The sequence below is a fragment of the Phyllostomus hastatus genome, unplaced genomic scaffold (genome assembly GCF_019186645.2).
Source record: "Phyllostomus hastatus isolate PE091 unplaced genomic scaffold, TTU_PhHast_1.1 phas_contig_17, whole genome shotgun sequence".
Lineage (NCBI taxonomy): Eukaryota > Metazoa > Chordata > Mammalia > Chiroptera > Phyllostomidae > Phyllostomus > Phyllostomus hastatus.
The window spans coordinates 33,850,097-33,873,526 of NW_025333664.1; the positions used below are offsets into that span (position 1 = coordinate 33,850,097).

Here is a 23,430-nt window from a genome sequence, read left to right on the forward strand (position 1 = left end):
TTTACATGCATCAGTTACATTAAAGCTCTCACATTGTTTTTTTATCTCATTATTTTTATATTTATGTACACCATGGAAGTATGAATATTGCCAGCATTCTCACACTGAAAAATGTTGTTGCATTTTTTAATTTTTCTTCTTAATATTTGCTTCTGACATTTTTGCATGCAGATACACTATTTATTTCATGTTTTGAAAAATCCACTGAAAGAAGTTGGATGTAAAGTCTGTTGCTGAGAAATTCTTTTAAATTTTTATTAGTTATTTGAGTTATCAGGGTTTTTTTTACTTCAAAACTAATTTTAATGACTGTGAAATATTCCATCATATGGGGTTCTTTACACTTTTCTTAACCTGTCTGGTTATTTACCGTTTACCATTTTTTACCTCTCCTAGTTTTTTTTAAATATATTTTATTGATTATGCTATTACAGTTGTCCCATTTTCCCCCTTTCACTCCCCTCCACCCTGTACACCCTCTCGCACCCATATCCCACCCTTTAGTCATGTCCATGTGTCATACTTATAATTTCTTTAGCTTCTACATTTCCCATACTATTCTTACCCTCCCCCTATCTATTTTCAACCTACAATCTATGCTACTTATTCTCTGTACCTTTTCCCCCTCCACCTCCTCCCACTCCCATGTTGCTAACCCTCCATGTGATCTCCATTTCTGTGGTTCTGTTCCTGTTCTAGTTGTTTGCTTAATTTCTTTTGTTTTTGCTTTAGGTGTGGTTGTTAATAATTGTGAGTTTGCTATCCTTTTACTGTACATGTTTTTCTTTATCTTCTTTTCTTAGATAAGTCCCTTTAACATTTCATAATGTACAGGCTTGGTGATGATGAACTCCTTGAACTTGACCTTATCTGAGAAGCACTTTATCTGCCCTCCCATTCTAAATGAAAGCTTTGCTGGATAGAGTAACCTGGGATATAGGTCCTTGTCTTTTATGACTTGGAATACTTCTTTCCAGCCCCTTCTTGCCTTTAAGGTCTCTTTTTGAGAAATCAGCTGGCAGTCTGATGGGAACTCCTTTGTAGGTTACTGTCCCCTTATCTCTTGCTGCTTCTAGGATTCTCTCCTTCATTTTTACCTTGGCTAATGTAATTATGATGTGCCTTGGTGTGTTTCTTCTTGTGTCCAACTTCTTTGGGACTCTCTGAGCTTCCTGGACTTCCTGGAAGTCTATTCCCTTTGCCAGAATGGGCAAGTTCTCCTTTATTATTTGTTCAAATATGTGTTCAATCTGTTGCTTTTCCTCTTCCCCTTCTGGTACCCCCTATAATTCAGATGTTGGAATGTTTAAAGATGTCCTGGAGGTTCCTAAGCTTCTCCTCGTTTTTTTGAATTATTCTTTCTCCATTCTTTCCTGTTTGGTTGTTTTTTTCTTCCTTCTGGTCCACTCTATTGTTTTGAGTCCCAGTTTCCTTCCCATCACTATTGGTTCTCTGTGCATCTTCCTTCATCTCTTTTATAGTAACCTGCATTTTTTTTATCTAATTTGCACCCAAAATCAACCAATTCTGTGAGCTTCCTGATCACCAGTGTTTTGAACTGTGCATCTGATAGATTGGCTATCTCTTGGTTGCTCAAAAGGATGAGTCCTGGGGCATTGATCTGTTTTTTCTGTTTGAGACATGTCTCTCTCTCTCTCTCTTTCTCTCTCTCTCTCTCTCTTGGTCTGGTCGCTCCTGTTACTGTGAGGGGCAGAGCCTTAGGTGTTCACCAGGGCTGGGCACCCCAGTCGCTAGATTGTGATGTTGTATGTGGGGGTGGGGATGGGGGTGGGAGGGGACAATGGCGGTAGCTCCATTCTCCTGGGACCTCAGACCCTTTTCTGGGATCCTGGGTTGTGCACTCTACCCTGGTCCACAATCGCCGCCTCACTGGGTCTGCCACCTGTGGCTTGTGTACTCAGGGTGTAGCTGCTGTGATCTTGTGTGCCCCATATGCCTTATGCATCCCTAGTTGCCTTACGCACCCAGTTCTTCCTGTTCTCTGCGCCTCAACCCGCACCAGGCTGCTCGTCTCCTCCCCTCCTACTGGTCTGGATGAATGGGTCTACTTCAACTTCTTGGATGTCTGACTTCTATTCAGATAAATTCTCTGTCAGTTCTGGGTGTTACTCGGCCTCTAAATTGTTGTTGTTCCAATCTTGCTTGTGCGTTGAGGTACGGTGCATCCACCTATGCCTCCATCTTGGCCGGAAGTCAAGTTATCAGGTTTTTTAAGTTCTTTTAAAAATTTGCGTGTGTTGTTGTTCAAGTACAGTTGTCTCCATTTTTCCACTACCATTTTCTCCACCCCTTCACCCCCCAAAAATAAAATAAAATGTCAAATTCAACTACTTTACTTTGAAAGGATTAAAAACATTGAAATGGAGAACCAAAAGTAATCAAAGCATATTGAAATGTAATAAATTATTTTCAGAGTCACTTTAAAAAATATTTTATTGTGTTTTCTTTCTTGGTTTCTAATTATTGAATACTTTTCACTAAATATATTACCCCAATTGGGACCAAATACATAAACTTGTTTTAGGTGGGTATTAAAGAACCAAAAAAAAAAATCCCTCCAAAAATCTGATAAAGGTTGCTCAGTTAAATCCCCTTATTTGCCATTTTTAGAAAATGACCTAACTTTAAAAAAAAAATAAAAAATTGCATTTAAATGCATGAAACGGTATAAAAGTAATCTCTAATGTATTTTGTCAAGATAACCTAAGAAGCCATATTTTTTTAAGTTTGAATTTTGTTGTATGCTTTTTTCTCCTTTAGGGCTGATGCTTCTAGTAGAGGTTGGTGATTTGCAAATGTGAATATGATTTTACATATCAGTACTGAAGGAAAAGTACTGAGGGAGGTCTGGTCCAGAGTTTTACAGTGTTTATTTTCCTTATAACCTAGAATTGCAGATTTCATAATTTTCTTTAAAGTCTGAAAATTTACAACTTCAAAAATAGTGATCATGTGTATAGTTATGGAATTTATCATTACCAACATGTAAAGCATAGCTATGAGTTATATAATATATCCTTCTAGGTTTGTGACAACACGGAGAAGAACACATTGTGAATCAGTAACTTAATAGTTTTACTTTGTATGAATGTCATGTGTAGTTTCAAAGTCTGTTGCATTTCCAGTATTATTTTAAAAATCATGTCAGTGTCTTGGCTTGATGCTCAGGTGATTGGAGCATTGTCCTATAACTAAAAGGCTGTGGGTTTGATTCCTGGTCAGGGCATATACCTAGGTTGAGGATTCAATCCCTCGTCAGGGTGCATATGGGAGGCAACTGATCAATGTTTCACTCTCACATTGATATTTTTCTCTTTCTTCTCCCCTACCCCACCCTTTCTCTCTAAAATCCATAAAACATATAATTGGGTGAAGATTAAATTTTTTCTTAAATCGCGTCAGTAATTTTATATGTAAAATAATCATTTAAAGTATTGGTCATCTTATGTACTTAAGAATCACCTTAAATCTTGCTAAAAAATATGGCTTCAGTCCTATTCCCAGAGATTTTGCCTTGTTCTACAGAACATACTTCATGAAACTACCTTGAAGACTAAATAGTAAAAAAGTAAAAGTTTGGAAATCAGTGATTTGTGAGGCAGGAAATTAAAATATATCCAAATTATTACCATTTTTGTTTAGAAACTTGTATCAGTTTAACAAGGTTTTTGGTATTGTTCACTGCAATATTTAAAGTCATTAGCCTTGCTTTCGAAAATATTATTTGTATTAGGGTTGTTTTCTTTTATTTAAATTTTGATTTTCCTTTCCTCATTTTAGTAGGTGTTTGAGTATCTACAGTGTGTCTGCCAGTCATTGTGATAGGAATCTGTAAAGACTCAAATATGCAAGAAACATACACATAGCCTTGGCATTCTCATTTCAGAGACCAAGAATCATAAAGTAATTGATAACTGTGTAATATATTGAATGACAAAGTCATTTGGAGTAAAGGAAAAGAATTCACAAAACATCTAACATTTGTACTAGCTATTAAGAGGTGAGTAGGAATTTGTCAAGGGGATGCAAGGGAATGGCATTCCGGTTAGTGAGAACGTTTGCAAAGACATAGTAGAATTGAAGAGGCTGGTTTGTTTAGAGAGCAGAGTGATGGGTAGTTGTGGAAAATGAAGTTGATAAGATAGGGTAAGAGATACTGTATTTTGATTTAATTTGTTTTAATGTTTAACTTAATACACCAGGGCAGTTGTAGTGTCAAGAGGAGATTATCAAGAGGAGAAAATAATTTTGGAATGTTTTAAAAGTAGAATTGGCAATATGTAAAAAATAGTTGGACATGTGTTAGGAGAGTTAAAATTGAACTAAAGTTAGAGAGCTTGGAATAACTAAGCGAAAGAGTTAATGATGAATCTAGAGTTAATGCAGAATCTAACAAATCTTACTTCAAAAATTCTCAACCATGTTTGGATAAATAGGGTACTTCTAATCCATTGGCCTCTTTTTAGGCCTTATCTTTTTTGTTTCTTTTTTTTTTTTACATTTTTATTGAGGTAAAATTGACAAATAAAACTGTAAGATATTTAAAGTGTATGACATGATGATTTGATATAGGTACACATGGTGAAGGGATTCCCTCAATTGCCTTATCCTTTTTGAAGTCACCCAGAATATGAGCACTTCCTCTCTCTTTCACAGTCTAAAGCCATGTTCATTTGTGTTCCCCCACACCCCTAGGCAAAAAAAGCAGTGTGATGGTGCAGTCTGCATCAAAACCCTGTGTGTGACTTGGTAATTCTGTTTCAAAAGTTGAAAACAGAAATAATCAGGGATGAGTTCATATATTAATATATAAATAAAGGTCTTCAGATACTATTTTTAACAAAAATGGGAAATGATGTAAATACTCTCACAAAGGGATTGATTAGACAGATTATGGTATATCTATTTGATGGATAAGGAAAGGTTGGACTGTCGTAACAAAGAGACCTATCAATGATTTCATGGATTAATGAAGACTGAATTTTATTTTTTCCTTCACAGCAGAATTTTCAAGTCAGTTGGAAGTTTTACTCCATGTGGTCATTCTGGGACAGAGATTCTTCCTATCTTATTTCTTCACCATCTCATGGGGCATTATGGTCTAAGCTCAGTTGTAGGCACATCCATATTTTGGCTTTATTGAAATTGTAATTGCTAAAGTCACCAGTGATGACATAATTGTTACATCTAATGAGATGTTTGTAGTCCTCTATTACTTTTCTGTAACATTTGAAGGTGCTGATAACTTGTTTATTAAACTTTCTCCTCCATAAGCTTCTGCTGATTTCTTTCCTGTCTCTGTAAGTATTTGTTCTTTGTGTCTTTTTCACATTCTTTCCCTTTGCCTTAATACAAAGGTTAGTGTTCTCCAGTATTCTGTTTTGGCTGATTTTCATTTCATTTCAACCCATGACATTTTCAGCCAGGGCCCTTACTCATGATGATATCTTTCAAATCCACATTTCTAGCCTGAAGACTTTTTTTTTTTGAGCACCAAGACCTGTACATATAGCACCTTTACTTAAATATTCTGCAGGATGTTCAAACTTAAGATACTTAAGACTTACTTACCTTTCTTCCTAAACTGGCTGCATTTCCCACTGCATTTCCTCTCATACTACCAAATCAGAAACAGAAAGTCAACCTCAGCCATTTCCTTTCCTTTCTCCTCCAGTGAGAACCCTCACACTTTGTTAGATATTTTTTTTGAGGATTTTTGCTAGTGTACACCTTTTCCTGCCTTCATTTTCATAGTCTCAGTTCAAGCCAAGACTATTTTAAGAGCTTCCTTGCAGATCTATGCTTCTGTTTAGGTTCCCTTCCAATTGTACTTGTTGATTAGATAGGTCATTGATTTTTTTTCTGTTAATATTTAGGGGCAGCAGGGGTGTATTTAAATTGTGTAAATCTGGTACAGTGTTAAGTGCAATTCAGTTGTTAATAACTAAATCATATTAATGATAATAAATTAAATGAAGAGAGGTGGTGAATAGAGATAAGCCAAGATTAGTAATTATATTAATTAATTATTACCATAATATTCAAAGGATCCTGGGATAAAATTAAATACTTATTATTTTTTGTGAAAATTCTATTTTATTATCAATGATTATTATAGCCTTAAAAGTTATGCTTTCAAAACAGGGAGGATGTTGTTCAGTTTGTCTTATATAAGATTCAGTTAATAAAGTTTGTTTCTCCTTATGTGTTTTCATGTTGTTAGAGTGTTAATGTATGTTTGATTAAATTTTTGTTGCTGTTACTATAGTATTGTATTATATTTCTACCTCATAAAATGGATCAGTAATCTAAATGGTTTTGCCTAAAAAAGAGGTGAGATAGTAACAATAGTAACTTAAATGCCAGAACTCAGAATAAATGTAAATAATAAAGAGTCCCAGTATAAATAGGTGGTGTATTAGGACATATGAATCTGTAAGTTTGAAGATTTTGCATAAAAAAGATAAAATGAAAATAGAAGATACATAATTAATATCTTCAGATTTGATTTTATCGGGTAGTCCTCTACTCCCTGGTATGTGATGTTATAAAACTTTGTCAAATACACATGGCAGAAAACTACTGAGGTCTTTGCAATATTTTCAAAGTATGGTAACCACTCTGGTAAACCATTACATTTGTTTTCTAAGGCAAAACCAAATAATGATTTTTATTGGGGAGGCTTGAAATTGCTCTATTTTGCAACTAAAGGGAAAGACAGGACCTAAACAACAGACACCTCATTTAGCGTTGGACTCTTTAAAATAAAAATAGGTAAATGAGAGCCTGTGTAGCTTCTTGATTAAGAGCATGGGCTGCCTGGGTTCAAATCCCAGGCTTGTACATACCAGCACTGTGTACTTTGTCAAACCACCTTATTTCTGTAGACCTCAGCTTTCTTACCTACATAGAGGGAATATCAGTAATATGTAGTAGATAGATTTGTTATGAGGGTTATAGGAGCTAACATTTACAAGCATTAAAATAGGGATGCCAAACTCATTTTCACCAGGTGCCACATCAGCCTCATGGTTGCTTTCAAAGGGCTGAAATAATTTTAGGACTGTATAAATGTAACTACTTCTTAACTGTTAAGGAGTTGAAATTACATTTGGCCCTTTAAAAACAACCATGAGGCTGATGTGGCCCCCTGTGAAAATGAGTTTGATACCCCTGCACTAGAACATCATCTGAAACATAGTAAATGTTATACAAGTTTTAGTTAAATAAATAAACCAGAACTAAAAAATGTCTGTTAGAAGGAAGATTTTTTATAAAGTTGAGATTATGACTCAGACAAAAATAAAATGAAAATTTATCAACAATTTTATTTAACTCTGGTTCAAAGTAGAATTTAAAAAACATATTTATAGGCAATAAGGAACTCTGAAATGAAATATACAAATAAATGCAAATTGTCCACAGGACAACATCAGTTCCATTCAGGAAAACATAATTTATTTGCATTTCTCTGGACAAGAATCATTTTCAGTTATTTGTTTTCTACAATTTACAGAACTGTGAAATATTGTGTAGACAAGGAAAGGTAGAGGTCACATTGATGGATAAACTAGACAGGATACTCACTAATCTTTTTTCCCTCATGTTTTTTCATATTTTTTCTGACATGTCAGACTATTACAAACAATTATAAAACCAATGCAAAGTTAATAACATGTTATCCTCAGGGTAGGAAGTAGAAGGAAATATTTTTAAACACTTTTGAATGTCACATAATATTAACAAAGATTCTCTTTTAAAAAAATGTAGGCAGATTTCTCTAAGTCTTTTCTTTGTGAGACTTGCATAGCCCAGTTTTAGCAAGAATTCTGCTAAGTCAGTTTAGAGAGAGTCTTTACCCTGGATATCCGATCATCTTCAATATCTGATCTTAGAAGCCTTTCTCTTCACTCCTGATTGGGGATATATTGTTGAGTAGGACTCCTGAGGCAGTGTGCTGGATGACAGTTAACTGAAGCAGAATAGGGACAGACTTATAATCTTAAGATTCTAAGATTAAAATCTTGATATGCTGCAAGAATTTTTAAAACATGCAATATCTGACATTTAGTCAGGGGCACTGACCTCTTTTCCCTTAAATTGTCAAATTAAAAAAATGACAACAGCCATCACAATAGCTATCTGGTGTGAATGAATCAAAATTATATCTATGTTTTTTAAAAAAATTTTATTGTTATTCTGTTATAGTTGTCCCAGTTTTTCCCCCTTTGTCCTTCTCTGCCCAGCCCATACTCTATCCCCACAGTCAATCCCTACACTGTTGTCCTTGTCTGTGGGTCATTCATGTAAGTTATTTGAATAGTTCCTTCCTCTTCTTTCCACCATTAGTCCCCTTACCCACCCTTCTGGTCACTGTCAGTCTGTTCTGTGTTTCCATGCCTCTCATCCTATTTTGTTTTTAGTTTATTTTTGTTCATTAGGTTCCTCTTATCGGTGATCATAGGTGAGTCTTTCACCTCCTGGCTTATTTCTCTTAGCATAGTATTATTCAGTTCCATTGATGCTGTTGTGAAGGGTAGGCCTTCCTTCTTTCTTTTTGCTGCATAGTATTCTGTTGTATTAATGTACCACAGTTTTTTGATCCACTCGTTTACTGATGGGCACTTAGGCTGTTTCCAACACTTGGCTATTGTAAATAGCACTACTATGAACATAGGGATGCTAGGTTCTTTTGAATTGGTGTTTTGGTGTTGGGGTCCACCCTGCCTGGTCTCAGGAAGCTGTAACCCCCCTGTGGCTAAGGCTGAGTGAGAGACTATCGGATCAGGAGATACTAAGGAGACAAAACTTATTTCCCTGGCAGGAGCGCTGCTTCTGCTCCTTGCCTGGCCCCCAATGCTTGATCAATTAGCCAGTGATGGGTAAGATTCCCCAAAAAGGGGATCACCTAAGACAGGCATGATCATGTGGAGGCCCCAAGGAAGGACTTGGGGGGGCTGTGGAAATGAGGGGGTGATCAACATCAACCCCTGCCCCCTTGGCTTGACAAAGCTTGAGTCCTTGTTCTGGCTGTGAGAAATCCAAGTCTCCTGACTGCCTTTGTCTCCTCTGCCCGACTCAGGTCTGCGGAAATAACAGGGGTGGTGCAGTCCAGACCAGAGTTCACAGACCCCCAGGGTAATTAGACCTGAGGCATAGGATATGCAAGATCCTGTGAGACCTGCTTACTGGAGGTTGCACTTGAATTATAATATGAAGGCACAGGCAGGAAACAAAACTAGCCTTTTAGGTCCTATAGCCTTTTAAGTGATAAAACCCCAAACTCTGCCCAGAATCCCAGCGGGAGTTCTGCCAGTCCCTTTGAAAGCTACCTATTTGTTTGATCTTCCCTGCCAGATTGTAATCAACAAACTGTATCTGTATCTAAGTAGGCTTAATAAAAGCCTACTCAGGCGGCGTATTGGGGCGCTCTCCACTAGAGAGAGTGGCATGCTGTTCCTATTCCTCCACAGGACTCGCTAGTCCATATGTATGTTTTCTCATATCTCGAGCATCTGCAGCAGTGATGGATACTGCTGGCCGGCATCCCTCTCATTTCAGTATTCTTATGGTATATTTCCAGCAATGGAATCGCTGAGTCAAAAGGCAGTTCCATTTTTAGTTTTTTGAGGAAATTCCATACTGTTTTCCACAATGGCTGCACCAGTCTGCTTTTCTACCAACAGTGCACTAGGGTTAATTTTCTCCACAACCTTGCCAGCACTTCTTGTTTGTTGATTTATTAATGATGGCCATTCTGACAGGTGTGAGGTGATATTTTATTGTGGTTTTAATTTGCATCTCTCTGATGGCTAGTGACATTGAGCATCTTTTCATATGTTTCTGGGCCCTCTGTATGTCCTCCTTGGAGAACTGTCTCTTTAGGTTCTTTGCTCTTTTTTTTTTTTATTGGATTGTTTGTTTGTCTTCCTGGTGATGTGTCATATGAATTCTTTATATATTTTGGAGATCAAACCCTTGTCCAATATATCACTGGCAAATATGTTCTACCATACAATCAGTTCCCTTTTCATTTTAATGATTTTTTTTAGCTGTGCAGAAGCTCTTTAATTTGATGGAGTCCCATTTGTTAATTTTTTCCTTTGGTTTTCTTGCCCTTGGAGCTATATTGGCAAAAGTATTGCTGAAATTTGACTGCCTATGCTTTCCTCTAGTACTTTTATGGTGTCATGATTTATATTTAAGTCTTTTATCCACAAAATTATACCTATATTTTTGTTAGATTGGCAAAAATATATTTTTTGGTGTGCCGCAGATTTTTAGTAATTAGTTTGTGTGTGCCATGAGATGAAAAAGGTTGAAAATTGCTACTATAAAACAAAGGGTACTGATGGTTAAAAATTATAATTAATATATACAAAACTACTAAAGGTAATAAATGTGAAGAGAAGCAACTTTGTCTGCCAAGTTTGTGAGGAATGAAGGATTTTTGTTGTTTTTAAGGTAAATAGTTGTTTTGTCCTAAATAAAGGGGAAAAAAAAAGATCACTGGTTATTCCAGTATGGGAAAGAGGAAAATAACAGGATAAAACCTGAATGGATAGAGAGAGTTATCAAAGGTTTGAAGAAGAGAATTTTTTATGTGATCAAGTTGGCTAAAATTGAATGGATTTATTTATTAAGTTTTTTTAAAAAATGAACCCAATGATGTGCTGATGCAAAATTAGAGTTAGGTTTTTTCCTGTCTGTTATAATGATAAAGATTCCTTGGATTATTATTCTTTTTTTAATTTTTAAAAATTTGTTCTCCATTACAGTTCACATGCACTAGTATATTAGTTTCAGGTGTACAACATAGTGAGTGATTAGACATTTATAAGTTATCTCCTCGATAAGTCTAGCATCCATATGATAACATGCATAGTTATTATAATAATATTGACTATATACCCTATGCTATATTCTATATCCCCCATAACTATTTTTATAATTGGCAGTTTGTACTTTTTAATTTTTTCACCCATTTTCTCCAAACCTCCTCCTATCTGGCCACCATAATTTTTCCTCTACGAGTTTGTTTTAGTTTTGTTTGTTCATTTATTTTGTTTATTTTGATTCCACTTATAAGTGAAATAATATAGTATTTGTCTTTCTATGATTTATTTTACCATAATACCTTCTATGTCCATCCATGTTGTTGCAAATTGTAAGATTTCTTTCCTTTTTTTTTTTTGTGGCTGACAGATATTTCAAAGTATATATACACCACATCTTAGGTCTGTTCTTAGTAAGAGATTGTAAAAGATTTAAAATAATCAGCCTAGGCCAAAAGGAGCCTATATTTTATCAAAATAATTTTCTGTGTTTTATGTTGTCTTTATCATATCTGTTTAAGAGAATCAAAGTATTGTTTTATAGTAATCTATAATCCTATTTAATCAACTGTTCAAACCTGTTAACATTTTTGACAACTCCCTCAAATCAAATCTTAAATGAAATCTTGATTTAGAACTGAAATTGATATTTTCCAGAGAAACCCTGGAAAATCTCAAAGCTCCATTATATCACTTTATTAAAAAGTAATATTAAAAATAATTTTGTTTAGTTGATATGTTAAATTGCATGGGAAACATTGTCAAATAAGAAGTGATGATTAACCTTCCCTAGGTTGTATTTGTATGGCTAAATATTATTAATATAGATATTTCAAAAATTGTATGAAGCTAATAGAAATATTCCATAACCTTTTTTGTCCATGATATGTCCTGGTGTAATCTTACCTATTATAATTCTAGTTACTTAGGCATTGTATATCATAGAAATAATCGAGTTCCTCATCAATTGCTTCATTTTTATAATACACTGCCCTCAGATCTTTAACCATGGCTATTTTATGTCTTTTATCATCCATGGATAGTTTTTGTTACACTCTGATTTTTCCCTGAAAGCTTTTGAAATCAGCTACAGAAAAGAGTACTTTGTCTTCAACAAAAAAAAGTGACTATTTCAGAGATCCATGTAAAGGACTTTGACAGGTACTCTGGGGAACATACAGGCTTCTGAAGGCAATAGATCTCATATAAGATTGCTTAATGGAGTAAGAAAAATATGTGGGTTTTTTTTTTTTGCTTGTCATTTTAATGCATTAAATGGTGCTAGGACAAAAAGAGTCATTTACATGAAACTGAATGAACTAATGAGGAGTGATTATGATTTTTATGGTTGTTGTTTTGGAAGATTGCTGGTTATTTAATGATTTATTTAAGGAATCCCATTTCTCTTTTTCAAGCTGTCTATAACTCATGACAGTTTAGTAGATTTGTACGTTAGTAAATAGAAATAGTTTTTTTCCCTGCCAATCTCTTCAGAATTCAGAAACTTTTGAGTATTCTTGTTTTTGTGGCAACCAAATTATTTGTAAAGCTCAGTAAGAATCTGTCTTTCTTGTAACAGGACATAATTGAAAAAATTAGTTGTATAACCAAGACTTTGATTGGGACATCATATTTGAGAACAATGTATAGAATCAGATATTACCAGACAGTTAAGGAACTAAGGTTGACTTTATAGAGCTAATGCTTATAAAGCCCTTTTGAAAAAAAAAAGAAAACAGTCTTATATTTGGGTTCTCGGCCTTACTGATGAATATGGACATTTACTTTCTGGCAAGCCCAGAAACTTTAAGGGTATTTTGGGAAATTTGAGTAGAAGAATTCACCTAAATATATGGGTGAGTTCAATCTAGTGGTTCAATCTAGTGGTGAGTTCTTGGCTTAGTTTCCTATTAAGTTTTAAAAAGTCTTATCTGAGATTCTTTATTAAAAGTTACAGGAAAGCAAACTCAAAAGACCTAAGTGGTCAATTACCATTCTTGCTGCACTTACATAAATAATTAGGCCAGCTCTAATGACACCAGACTTAATCTGTAAATAAGAATAAAAAAGGAGGGTGATGCTAGAGAAAAATTTTATGTTTCTGTGGAAAACTATAGTGTACCCCTGTAGGTTATTAAATTCCAGTTCTATTTACTACTTGAACATTTTGTCAATTCTAGTTTCCTTTTGAATTTTTTGAAAATGTTTTGAATTTTTCTTCTCTCCTTCTGATTTGGCATCTTTGAGAAGTAAAACTGCCCTTTTCTGAAGCCCTGCAAGCTGAAACCGGATGACCTGGTATAAACTTCAAAGAAATCACCACAATAGATCATATATGGTCAGCCTTATGCCTGCTGTTGTGTGGGCCCTTCAGAAAATTCTCTAACACACCTGATGCCATCACCAAGGGCATTCAAAATGTGAAAGATGCTTCTACCCCAACATAAAGAAATCTTAACTATTGACCCTCTGTACTCATAAACTGGATTTTTAGTCAGTTCCACTCATTGATCTTTATTTTTATTTTTCTAATCTATTTTTATTTTTATTCTAGTCTTTTTATTTTCATAGACATTCTTCTCACTAAATGTCTGATTGCTCACACCACCTATCCATATCCTCTACTACCAACTCTCAATTGTTGGTTTAGTTTGTCCTTAATGAACAAAGGGCAACATAATGAGAAATGGATTTACATTGATCAAAGGAAAGGAAAATGCCTCTTTTTTCATTGAATGAGAGGACAGATTGACAAAGACTCTCTTTTTAACTAAACTTTAGTGAGATTCCACTAAGCCCTTTTCTGGAGTTGGTCCGTCCTTGCCAGACCTGCATAGTCCAGTTTTAGCAAGAATCCTTCCTAATCAGCTTAGAGAAGCTACTACTATTCACTACTCTTGAATTCTAATCACCCTTAGTATTTGATCAAATTCTATACCCTCCTTCATTCTCCTGGTTATATCTGATCACCCTGGCCTGCCTGCAGCAAGAATCCTGTTTGTTTAACCACAGTTTCTCTCCATCCCCAATGTTTCCTCTTAGTAATTTTCCTTCTGTTGATCCCTACTTTTTTGCTTGGCTATAAATCCCCACTTATTCTTACTGTATTTGTTATTGAGCCCAGTTCTATACTGAGGTCTCTTTCCCCTTGTTGTAGTCATTTTTGAAAAAAATCTGTTTTTTACCACATTATTGTCTATCTATTTTTTAAAATAATATCAACAGTATACAATCTGGAAGAACAATTTTTATCATATGTGTACACTGACAGATATCTCAGCTTGCAGTTGGATAAAGCCAATGATATACAAAATGTGAATTGGTGCTTTGTGTACATCCAGAATGCTTGGGAGGGAATGACAGTTGTCAATGTTCTGTCCTACTTATTATTGAAGATCCAGGTTATGGGAAAGATAGTTTGGGATCAGGGTTGATGAAACACAGTTGTGTGAAAAGGAAGGCAGTGCACTGATACTCAAATAAAAGAAGTGGTCTCCAGTGGTAATTTATATTGCTGTATTTATAGAAAACAGTTGGTGGTGATAAATATTCCATTTGGTTTTGGTTTATTGTTCAAAGAACTACTGATAATTATTAATGTTGTAAGTTGTAGCTTTTGAGTACATTCCTGCCTTTTTGATGAATCATGTGAGGAATTGGGCAGCAAGTATAAGTCTGGTTATGAGGAAAAAAGATGCTCATGTGAATTTTTAAAATGAGAGATAAAAATATTTGTTTCATTTTAAATATATTTTACTGATTATGCTATTACAGTTGTCCCATTTTTTTTCTCCACTTTATTCCCCTCTGCCCTTCCCACCAGCATTCTCCCCCCTTAGTTCATATCCACGGGTCATACATATAAAGTCTTTGGCTTCTCCATTTCCTATACTGTTTTTAACTTCCCTCTGTCTCCTTTGTACCTACCATTTATGTTTCTTATTCCTTGTACCTTTCCCCCATTCTCCGCTCTCCCCCTCCCCACTGTTAACCCTCCATGTGATCTCTATTTCTGTGATTCTGTTCCTGTTCTAGTTGTTTGCTTAGTTTGCTTTTGTTTTTTATTTTTTTTAGGTTCAGTTGTTGATAGTTGTGAGTTTGTTGTCATTTTACTATTCATATTTTTTATCTTTTTTTAAAGATAAGTCCCTGTAACATTTCATATAATAAGGGCTTGGTGCTGATGAACTCCTTTAACTTGGCCTTATCTGGGAAGCACTTTATCTGCCCCTCCATTCTAAATGATAGCTTTGCTGGATAGAGTATGCTTGGATGTAGGTCCTTGCCTTCATGACTTTGAATTCTCCTTTCCAGCCCCTTCTTGTCTGCAAGGTTTCTTTTGAGAAAATTGCTGATAATCTTATGGGCACTCCTTTGTAGGTAACTGTCTCCTTTTCTCTTGCTGCTTTTAAGATTCTCTCCTTATCTTGAATCTTGGGTAGTGTAATGATGATGTCCCTCCGTGCATGCTTCCTTGGGTCCAACTTTTTTGGGACTCTCTAAGCTTCCTGGATTTTCTGGATGTCTATTTCCTGTGCCAGATTAGGGAAGTTCTCCTTCATTATCTGTCCAAATAGTTTTCAATTTCTTGCTCTTCTCCTTCTGGCACCCCTATGATTCAGATGTTGGAACATTTAAAGTTGTCCTGGAGGTTCCTAAGCCTCTCATCATTTTTTAAAATTTTTGTTTCCTCATTGTGTTCTAGCTGAATGTTTATTTCTTCCTTCTGTGCCAAATAGATGATGTGAGTCATGGTTTCCTTTCTTTCACTGTTGGTTCCCTGTATATTTTTCTTTATTTCACTTTTCATAGCCTTCATTGTTTTCTCTATTCTGTAACCATACTCAACCATTTCTGTGAACATCCTGATTATCAGTGTTTTGAACTCTGCATCTGATAGGTTGGCTACCTCTTCATTGTTCATTCTATTTTTGGAGTTTTGATTTTTTCTTTCATGTGGGCCCTATTTTGGTGTACCTGTTACGGTACATGTCTTGGTGTACCTGTTATGTTGTAAGGGGCAGAGGTTTAGGGTTTGGCCAGGGTGAGGTGACCCACTTTGCTGCATTGTGATGTTCTATGTGGGGGAGGGGTCAGAGTGGGCACAATGCCACTTGCTTGGCACTCATCCTCTTTCAGTCACTTCCCTGCTACTCACAAGCAGAATGGGCCCTTCTGGTGCTGATTCCCAGGTGAGTGGGTTTGTGTACATTCTAGGACCCCATGGGTCTCTTCAATGAATTCTCCTGTGAGGCTGGGAGTTTTCCTCACCACCACAACCCCCACAGAATTTTACAGCCAGAGGCTTTGAGGCTTTATTTCCCTGTGCTGGAACCTTGGGTTGCATAGTCTGTCTTGTTCCCCAGTTTTTCCTTCCATTTTATCTGCACACAAATGTGGGATTGCCTGCTTTGCCATCTGCCACCTTGCTGTGAGTCTTCTCTGCCCTGGCTGCCCATCTCCCCACTTCCTGCTAGTCTGAATGAATGTTTCTTCTTTAACTCCTTGGTTCTCCCATACAGTTTGATTTTCTGGCATTTCTGGTTATTTTTTGTTTTTAAATTTGTTGTTGTCCTTCTTTTGGTTGTGCACGTAGGCAAAGTGTATCTACCTACGCCTCCAGCTTGGTCAGAAGTCAGTAAAAATATTTCTTCATAATGTTGATAATTCTAATTTGTAACTTACCTGACTGTCATGTCACAGTAGTATATTTATTCAATATAGTATGTTCAACTGCTTGAACATTTATTTAATCTCAAAATACCCCATTTTTAAATTTGCAGGTGAGAAATTATGATTTAAGAAAACTGAACTGTGGTATAAATGGTTAAACTTTTATGCTTTCCAATACCAATATTTAATTTTTTGAGAAAGAAATATATATGATTTATTGTCACATATGTTTAAAAGTCACATTACTCCAAATGCAATATTATGTACATAATTCTTCAGGAGAAAATGAAGAAACATTTTTCAAAACTAAATATAACTAGAGGCCCTGGCCAGGTAGCTCAGTTGGTTAGAAAGTCATCCTGATATGCCCAGGCTTCAGGTTTGACCCCGTAGTCAGGGTACATGTCAGAATCAACCAATGAGTGCATAAAGAACTGGAACACCAAATGGATGTTTCTCTCTCTCCCTGTCTCCTCTTCCTATCTCTCTCTAAAACAAACAAATAAAATAAATAAATGCAACTAGAGAATGGATTAAGAATCCTTAATTCTTTCTCCCAAGTTGAAAACTTTAACCTTTTGTTTCATTTGAGACATGCTTATCAATTTAATGAATGATGGAGTTCTGAAACTTATCATCAATGAGAAATCTTCATAGTTTCTAGGTTCAAATGGTCCAAATACCCAGAATTTTTTGACAAAGACACCAAATATTTGTTGTCATCCAACATCTTTAATTGGAAAACAGGACTTTGTACTTTGGTAAAAGTAGTAAGAATAGAATTTGGTTGGATTTTGAATTCAAGGTCTTCTGGTTCCAAGTCTTTGTCATTGAGTCAGTCACTGGCAGCTTGGTAAGAGCACACAAAATCCAGTCTCTTTCACCGATAGGGAATATTTAATAATGATAATAAATATATTGATACTTGGTTGGAAACAACTTTTCTTTGTCTATGTGAATGCAAAGACTATTTAAGTGACTGGTAACTTGTCACCTCTAATCACTGAGATACCTCAAAATTTCATGCTAACCTCAGTGTCATAGTTAATTAATAGCATTATCTTCCCTATGGCAAGATTTGCACAGTTCATAAATATTTTAAAAAGTTGGCATTCATAGTCAGTTTAGAAGTTATATTAATAAACTTTTTTTACTTCTGGCCAAGATGGAGGCATAGGTAGACACACTGTGCCTCCTTGCACAACCAAAATAAGGACAACAAAAATATAGAAACAAAATAACAACCAGAAGTGACAGAAAATTGAACTGTATGGAAGTCCGACAACTGAGGAGTTAAAATAGACATATTCATCCAGACCAGTAGTTGGGGTGTAGTTGGGCAGCCAGGTGGAGAGGGGTCACCACAAAAAAAGTGATGGCACCGGGTGCATAAGGAAGCAGTTGACAAACTCCGGGCATGCAAGACAGCAACAGGCAGACCCAGCAAGGCAGAGATTGTGAAGTGGGGCATGGCATGCAAGGTGGCTGGTTGACTGGGCAGTCCCACATTGGTGCACACAGGTTAACCAGGCAAAACTGGGGAGCTAGACAGACTGTGTAACCCAGGGCTCCAGTGTGGGGAAATAAGGTCTTAAAACACCGATTGAAAACACCTGTGGGGGTTGAAGTTCAGGGAGAGACACCCAACCTCACAGGATAGTTCGTTGGAGAGACCACAGGGTCCTAGAACATACACAAGCCCACCCACATGGGAATCAGCACCAGAAAGACACAGTTTGCTTGGGGGAAGTAGTAGAAGGGACTGAAATCTGACAGAGAGTGGAGCAAGCACCATTGTTCCCTCTCTGACCCCTCCCCCACAAACAGTGTCACAACCCAGCTGCTGGGTTGACCTGCTCTGGTGAACACTTAAGGCTCTATCCTTCATATGTAACAGGCACAACAAGACAAAAAAAAATGTCCCAAATGGAAGAACAGATCAAAGCTCCACAGCAAATAGAACTAAGTGACTAAGAGATAGCCAACCTATCAGATGCACAGTTCAAAGCACTGGTGATCAGGATGATCACAGAATTGGTTGAATTTGATCGCAAATTAGATGAAAAAATGAAGGCTATGCTAAGTGAAATGAAGGGAAATGCATAGGGAACCAATAGCGATGGGAAGAAAACTGGGACTCAAATCGATGGAGAGGACCAGAAGGAAGAAAGAAATAACCAAACAGAAAAGAATGAAGAACCAAGTATTCAAAAAAAGCCCGAGAAGAGGCTTAGGAACCTCCAGGACATCTTCAAATGCTCCAACATCTGAATTATAGGGGTACCAGAAGGGGAAGAGGAAGAGCAACAAGTGGAAAAGTTATTTGAACAAATAATAAGGGAGAACTACCCCAATCTGGCAAAGGAAATAGACTTCTAGAAAATCCAGGAAGCTCAGAGAGTCCCAAAGAAGTTGGACCCAAGGAGGAACACAGCAAGGCACATCATAATTACATTAGCCAAGGTAAAAATGAAGGAGAGAATCCTAGAAGTAGCAAGAGAAAAGGAGACAATTACCTACAAAGGAGTTCCCATCAGACTGCCAGCTGATTTCTCAAAAGAGACTTTGCAGGAACGAAGGGGCTGGAAAGAAGTATTCCAAGTCATGAAAGACAAGGACATATATCCAAGATTGCTCTATCTAGCAAAGCTATCATTTATAATGGAAGGGCAGATAAAGTGCTTCCCAGATAAGGCCAAGTTAAAGGAGTTCATCATCACCAAGCCCTTATTATATGAAATGTTAAAGGGATTTATCTAAGAAAAAGAAGATAAAAAACATGTATAGTAAAAGGACAGCAAACTCACAATTATTAACAACCACACCTAAAACAAAAACCAAAAGAAACTAAGCAAACAACTAGAACAAGAGCAGACCCACAGAAATGGAGATCACATGGAGGGTTAGCAACAGGGGAGTGGGAGGAGCAGAGAGGAGGAAAAGTTATAGAGAATAAGGAGCATAGATGGTAGGTAGAAAATAGGGGGAAGGCAAGAATAGTATGGGAAATGTAGAAGCTAAAGAACTTATGACACATGGACATGAACTAAAGGCGGGGAATGTGGTTGGGAGAGGGTGTGCAGGGTCGAGGGCAATGAAGGGAGGAAATGGGACAACTATAACAGCATAATCAATAAAATATATTAAAAAATCTTTAAGCATAACATTTTAATGTATTTTAAAATATTTTATATGGCTTTCTTTAATATGTCTTAGTATTATATTACTATTTGTTAAAAATAAATGAAAATTCAAGTTTGAGTATTTCTCTAAAATGTTTAGAAATATTTCATGTTTTAGAATGTAATGTTTGGCTTGTTTTAATTATACCACTTTGCAGGTGTTGTCTGCAGGACAGAGCTATTTCTCTTTTAAATTTATCAGTGGCTTCTGAGTGAAAGATTAATACAGTTTGTTAAGAAATGGGTAGTTTTACACATTCAAATATTATTAATCCAATTTATTCTGATGGACAGCTTGTTAATTAGAAGTAACAGTGAGCTGAAGCTACATGTATTTGTTCTGAGTAAATATTCTTTTCAAGAGTGTCTTCTAGGTAACTGTAACAAAATAGAATTAAGCTCATTCATGTAAAAATTTATTTTGTTTTAATATTTGCATATCTTTTTCTTATCTCCCTGTGAAACTGGTACTACAGAATATTATTTTAAAATTGATATTTTAGTAATGGTAATAAACATTGAATTTTTTTGTTGACCAGTGTAACTTGCCCACATTTAATGAATGCTTATTATTTATGTGATTCTATATTTGTATTTAGGAATACATGATATGTAGAGAATAAGCCACACCTTTGACACTTATGTATTTCTACTTGTCTACTATATCAGAGTGTGACTCATATAGGCGTTTGTATCAAAATTATCTTTATTAAATTAAGAATATTATTAATATATGTTGTTTCTTTATTACAGAAGAAAATACTCAGGAAACATCACAGGTGAAGAAAAATTTGAATGAAAAAGTTTCTCTCTATAGAGGTGACATCACATTGCTAGAGGTAGATGCGATAGTCAATGCAGGTGAGTAGTTGATTTGTTTGTGATGTATTTGTTTTACAAGTATTTATTATTTAAGAATATTTTTTTCATAAACAGGAATATAAGTATTTTAGAAAAAGGTTCCTGGTATAGAAATGTCTTAATATATTTCCCTTGGTCTTTAAAAACATTGAGGATTTATTTTTGTGTATGTGCCACAGTTAATGTGCTAACTCTACATAGTATCCATGCCAAGTTGAGACCAGTTGGACCAATGGAAAAGCAATAGATTGTTGCAGAACATTCTTTAGAAAGAAATCTAACAGCTGTATTAGTGCTGGTTTTATGCTTAACAATTGGCCAAAATAAAAACAAGTTTATCAAGCTTCTTTCTTTAGAATAGCTTATTAAGAGATGATTGAATTATACCAGACAAAAGTGAAATATAAAAAAATTTTGTTTGTGATTTTCAAACCTCAGTTCTTTGGTTTCAACTTTTCATGTTAGTGATGAAATGCTTTATTTTTATTATTTGAACAATTAATTATGTAAATAATATCATGGTTGAACATGGAATAATAACTGTTATTTGTGGTGCTCTGGATGTCCTATGTATTTTACTATGTGGTTACATATCAAAAAAATATGTCATAGTTGTGATTCTATAAAAATAAATGTTGATTTTATTTAAAAATGTTATTTTTCTAAGGGGAGTAGGGCTATCGCAATAACAGAAGGAAGGAAGAATATTGCAATAGGAAGAACCACTTCAACCATGAGATTTAGAAGTACCTCAAAGGTTAAACAAATAGGACTTTTTTTTTCTAGAGAAGAGTAAGTAGGCAAAAAAGAATTGGATATGGAGCAGTGGGATGATTGGATGGTATGATCAGACAGTTGATCAGGGAATGTTTTCTCCTGAGGTCATCTGATTCTTGAGAGAGGTTATTAAGGAGCAGTTCTTTACCTTCCATTCTCAAGGATGGGCCAAAGCTCAATAGCTTGGAAGAAACCTGACTAAAATTTGATCAAGTCTAGACATTGACCAACCAGAGTAGTTGATGGGGACAAATAGTTCAGCTAATTATTTATGAGTCAAAGAATGGAAATTTGTAGGGTCTGGGTCTTGGTTTTGTCATAGGTTACAAGCAGTTGGTTGTTCATGAATTTTATATAAGTCCTGTGGGGATGAGTGGAAGGGGTTAATTTCTTGAATGTTCCTGTTTTCCACAGGTACAGGATTCAGGTAAAATCCAAGTTTGTCTTAAGTTTCTCCCTGGCGATGATTAAATTAACACAGTGCAGTAGGAACATCCTTGGCAGAGAAACAGAAGGGTCTCATGAAGAACTGGAATATTATTCATGATGGAGTATTTTAGCATAGTTCTGGCAACTTTGCAGGAAGTCTGAAAGCCTAGTCAGCTTTTCTTCCCTCAGAATGGGCTCTCAGTTGCTTTGTACTGTATCTGCTTTGCCATAATCAGAGCTCAGTTTTTTTGCTTTCTGTTCTTCTGATACCTCTGTACTTCTTTTCTCCTCTACTACCTCTCTAAAATATAAAAGTATTTGAGAGGATCTTCCAGTGATTTAATGTCCACCCAATATGAACCACTCCTTTTGAATAGAATTCCATCTTCAGATTCCTTCACAGAGTACAAGTGTCTCTCATATCTAGTCTCTGCAGATTCTTCATTTGTTGCATGGAGGTCAGGATGCTGTCCTCTGGTCTGTGGGGCCTCTGGAGGAGACAGGCTCCTGGAAAGTTCATGAACTCCTCTCAAGTACAGAGATTTAATCAGATATCACTGCATTATGAAGTTGTCAATGATTTATAATGCCATACATTTGAGCTTTAATATAAAATTATTTTTATTTTTTAAAAATTTATTGGAGTGACACTGGTTAACAAAATTATATAGGTTTCAAGTATACTTTTCTACAATACATCATCTGTATATTGCATTGTGTGTTTACCACCCAAAGTTAAAATTTTCTGTTACAATATATTTGATATCTTTTACCCTTCACTACCCTCCTTCTTCCCTCTGGTAACCACCATGCTGTTGTCTATGTCTATGAGTTTCTGTTTGTTTTTCTTGTTTGTACATTTGCTGCTTTCACTTTTATATCCCGCATGAGTGAAATCATATGGTTCTTGACCTTTTTGTCGGACTTCTTTATTTTTTTTCCTTTATATTGAATTTATTGGGGTGACACTGGTTAACAAAATTACACAGGCTTCAGGTTCACAATTCCACAACACATCATCTGTAAACTATACTGTGTGTTCTCACCCCAAGTCAAGTCTCTGTCCATCTCCATTTTCTGTCTGACTTATTTCACTTAGCATGATATTCTTAAGATATTTAAAAGCTCTTGGGTGTGTGTGTGTGTGTGTGTGTATGTGTGTGTATAAAACAAACTTTTTGTATATTCTTGTAACTTTTAGCTATTGATTCTATTTTTTTTCCTGTAGAGCACAACTGATGACATGTACTTTCTTCTTAGAGACCTGAAGACCACTTTCATGAGTTGTCTGTTTTTTATTGTTAGTGTAATACTGAGTTGCAACATTAGTACACTAAATAATAGCAGTAATTACAGTTTTTCTTGAAGTTTGTTAAATGTATATCCATTTATCTCCATCATGAGGCTACAGACTTTCATTTTTAATGTTAGCTCCAATAGTGATGTCCTGCCCATATGTTCTTAAAAAACACTTGATACTGTATATTTGTTAAAATAAAGCACATGCAATTGAATTTGTAGCACCTTTGACCAATAGCACATTCAGCATTGGGGACTTGACACAATGAGCCAGTTTGGTTCTGTTTGTTAAAATGATTTATATTTGATCTATAAATGAAAATGAAAAATAATTTTTGCTGTTTTTTATTGAA

The 23,430-nt window shown here is 35.6% G+C and overlaps 1 protein-coding gene across 1 annotated transcript in view; it reads left to right on the forward strand.

Annotated features, from left to right (window-relative positions):
* The window catches only part of MACROD2 (mono-ADP ribosylhydrolase 2), a 2,133,612-nt gene that overhangs the window by 60,874 nt on the left and 2,049,308 nt on the right, over positions 1 to 23,430 (forward strand). Inside the window, exon 3 of the mRNA XM_045832893.1 lies at positions 20,465 to 20,572. Within this exon, the coding sequence (XP_045688849.1) occupies positions 20,465 to 20,572 (108 nt within the window). The remainder of the gene's footprint in view (positions 1 to 20,464; positions 20,573 to 23,430) is intronic.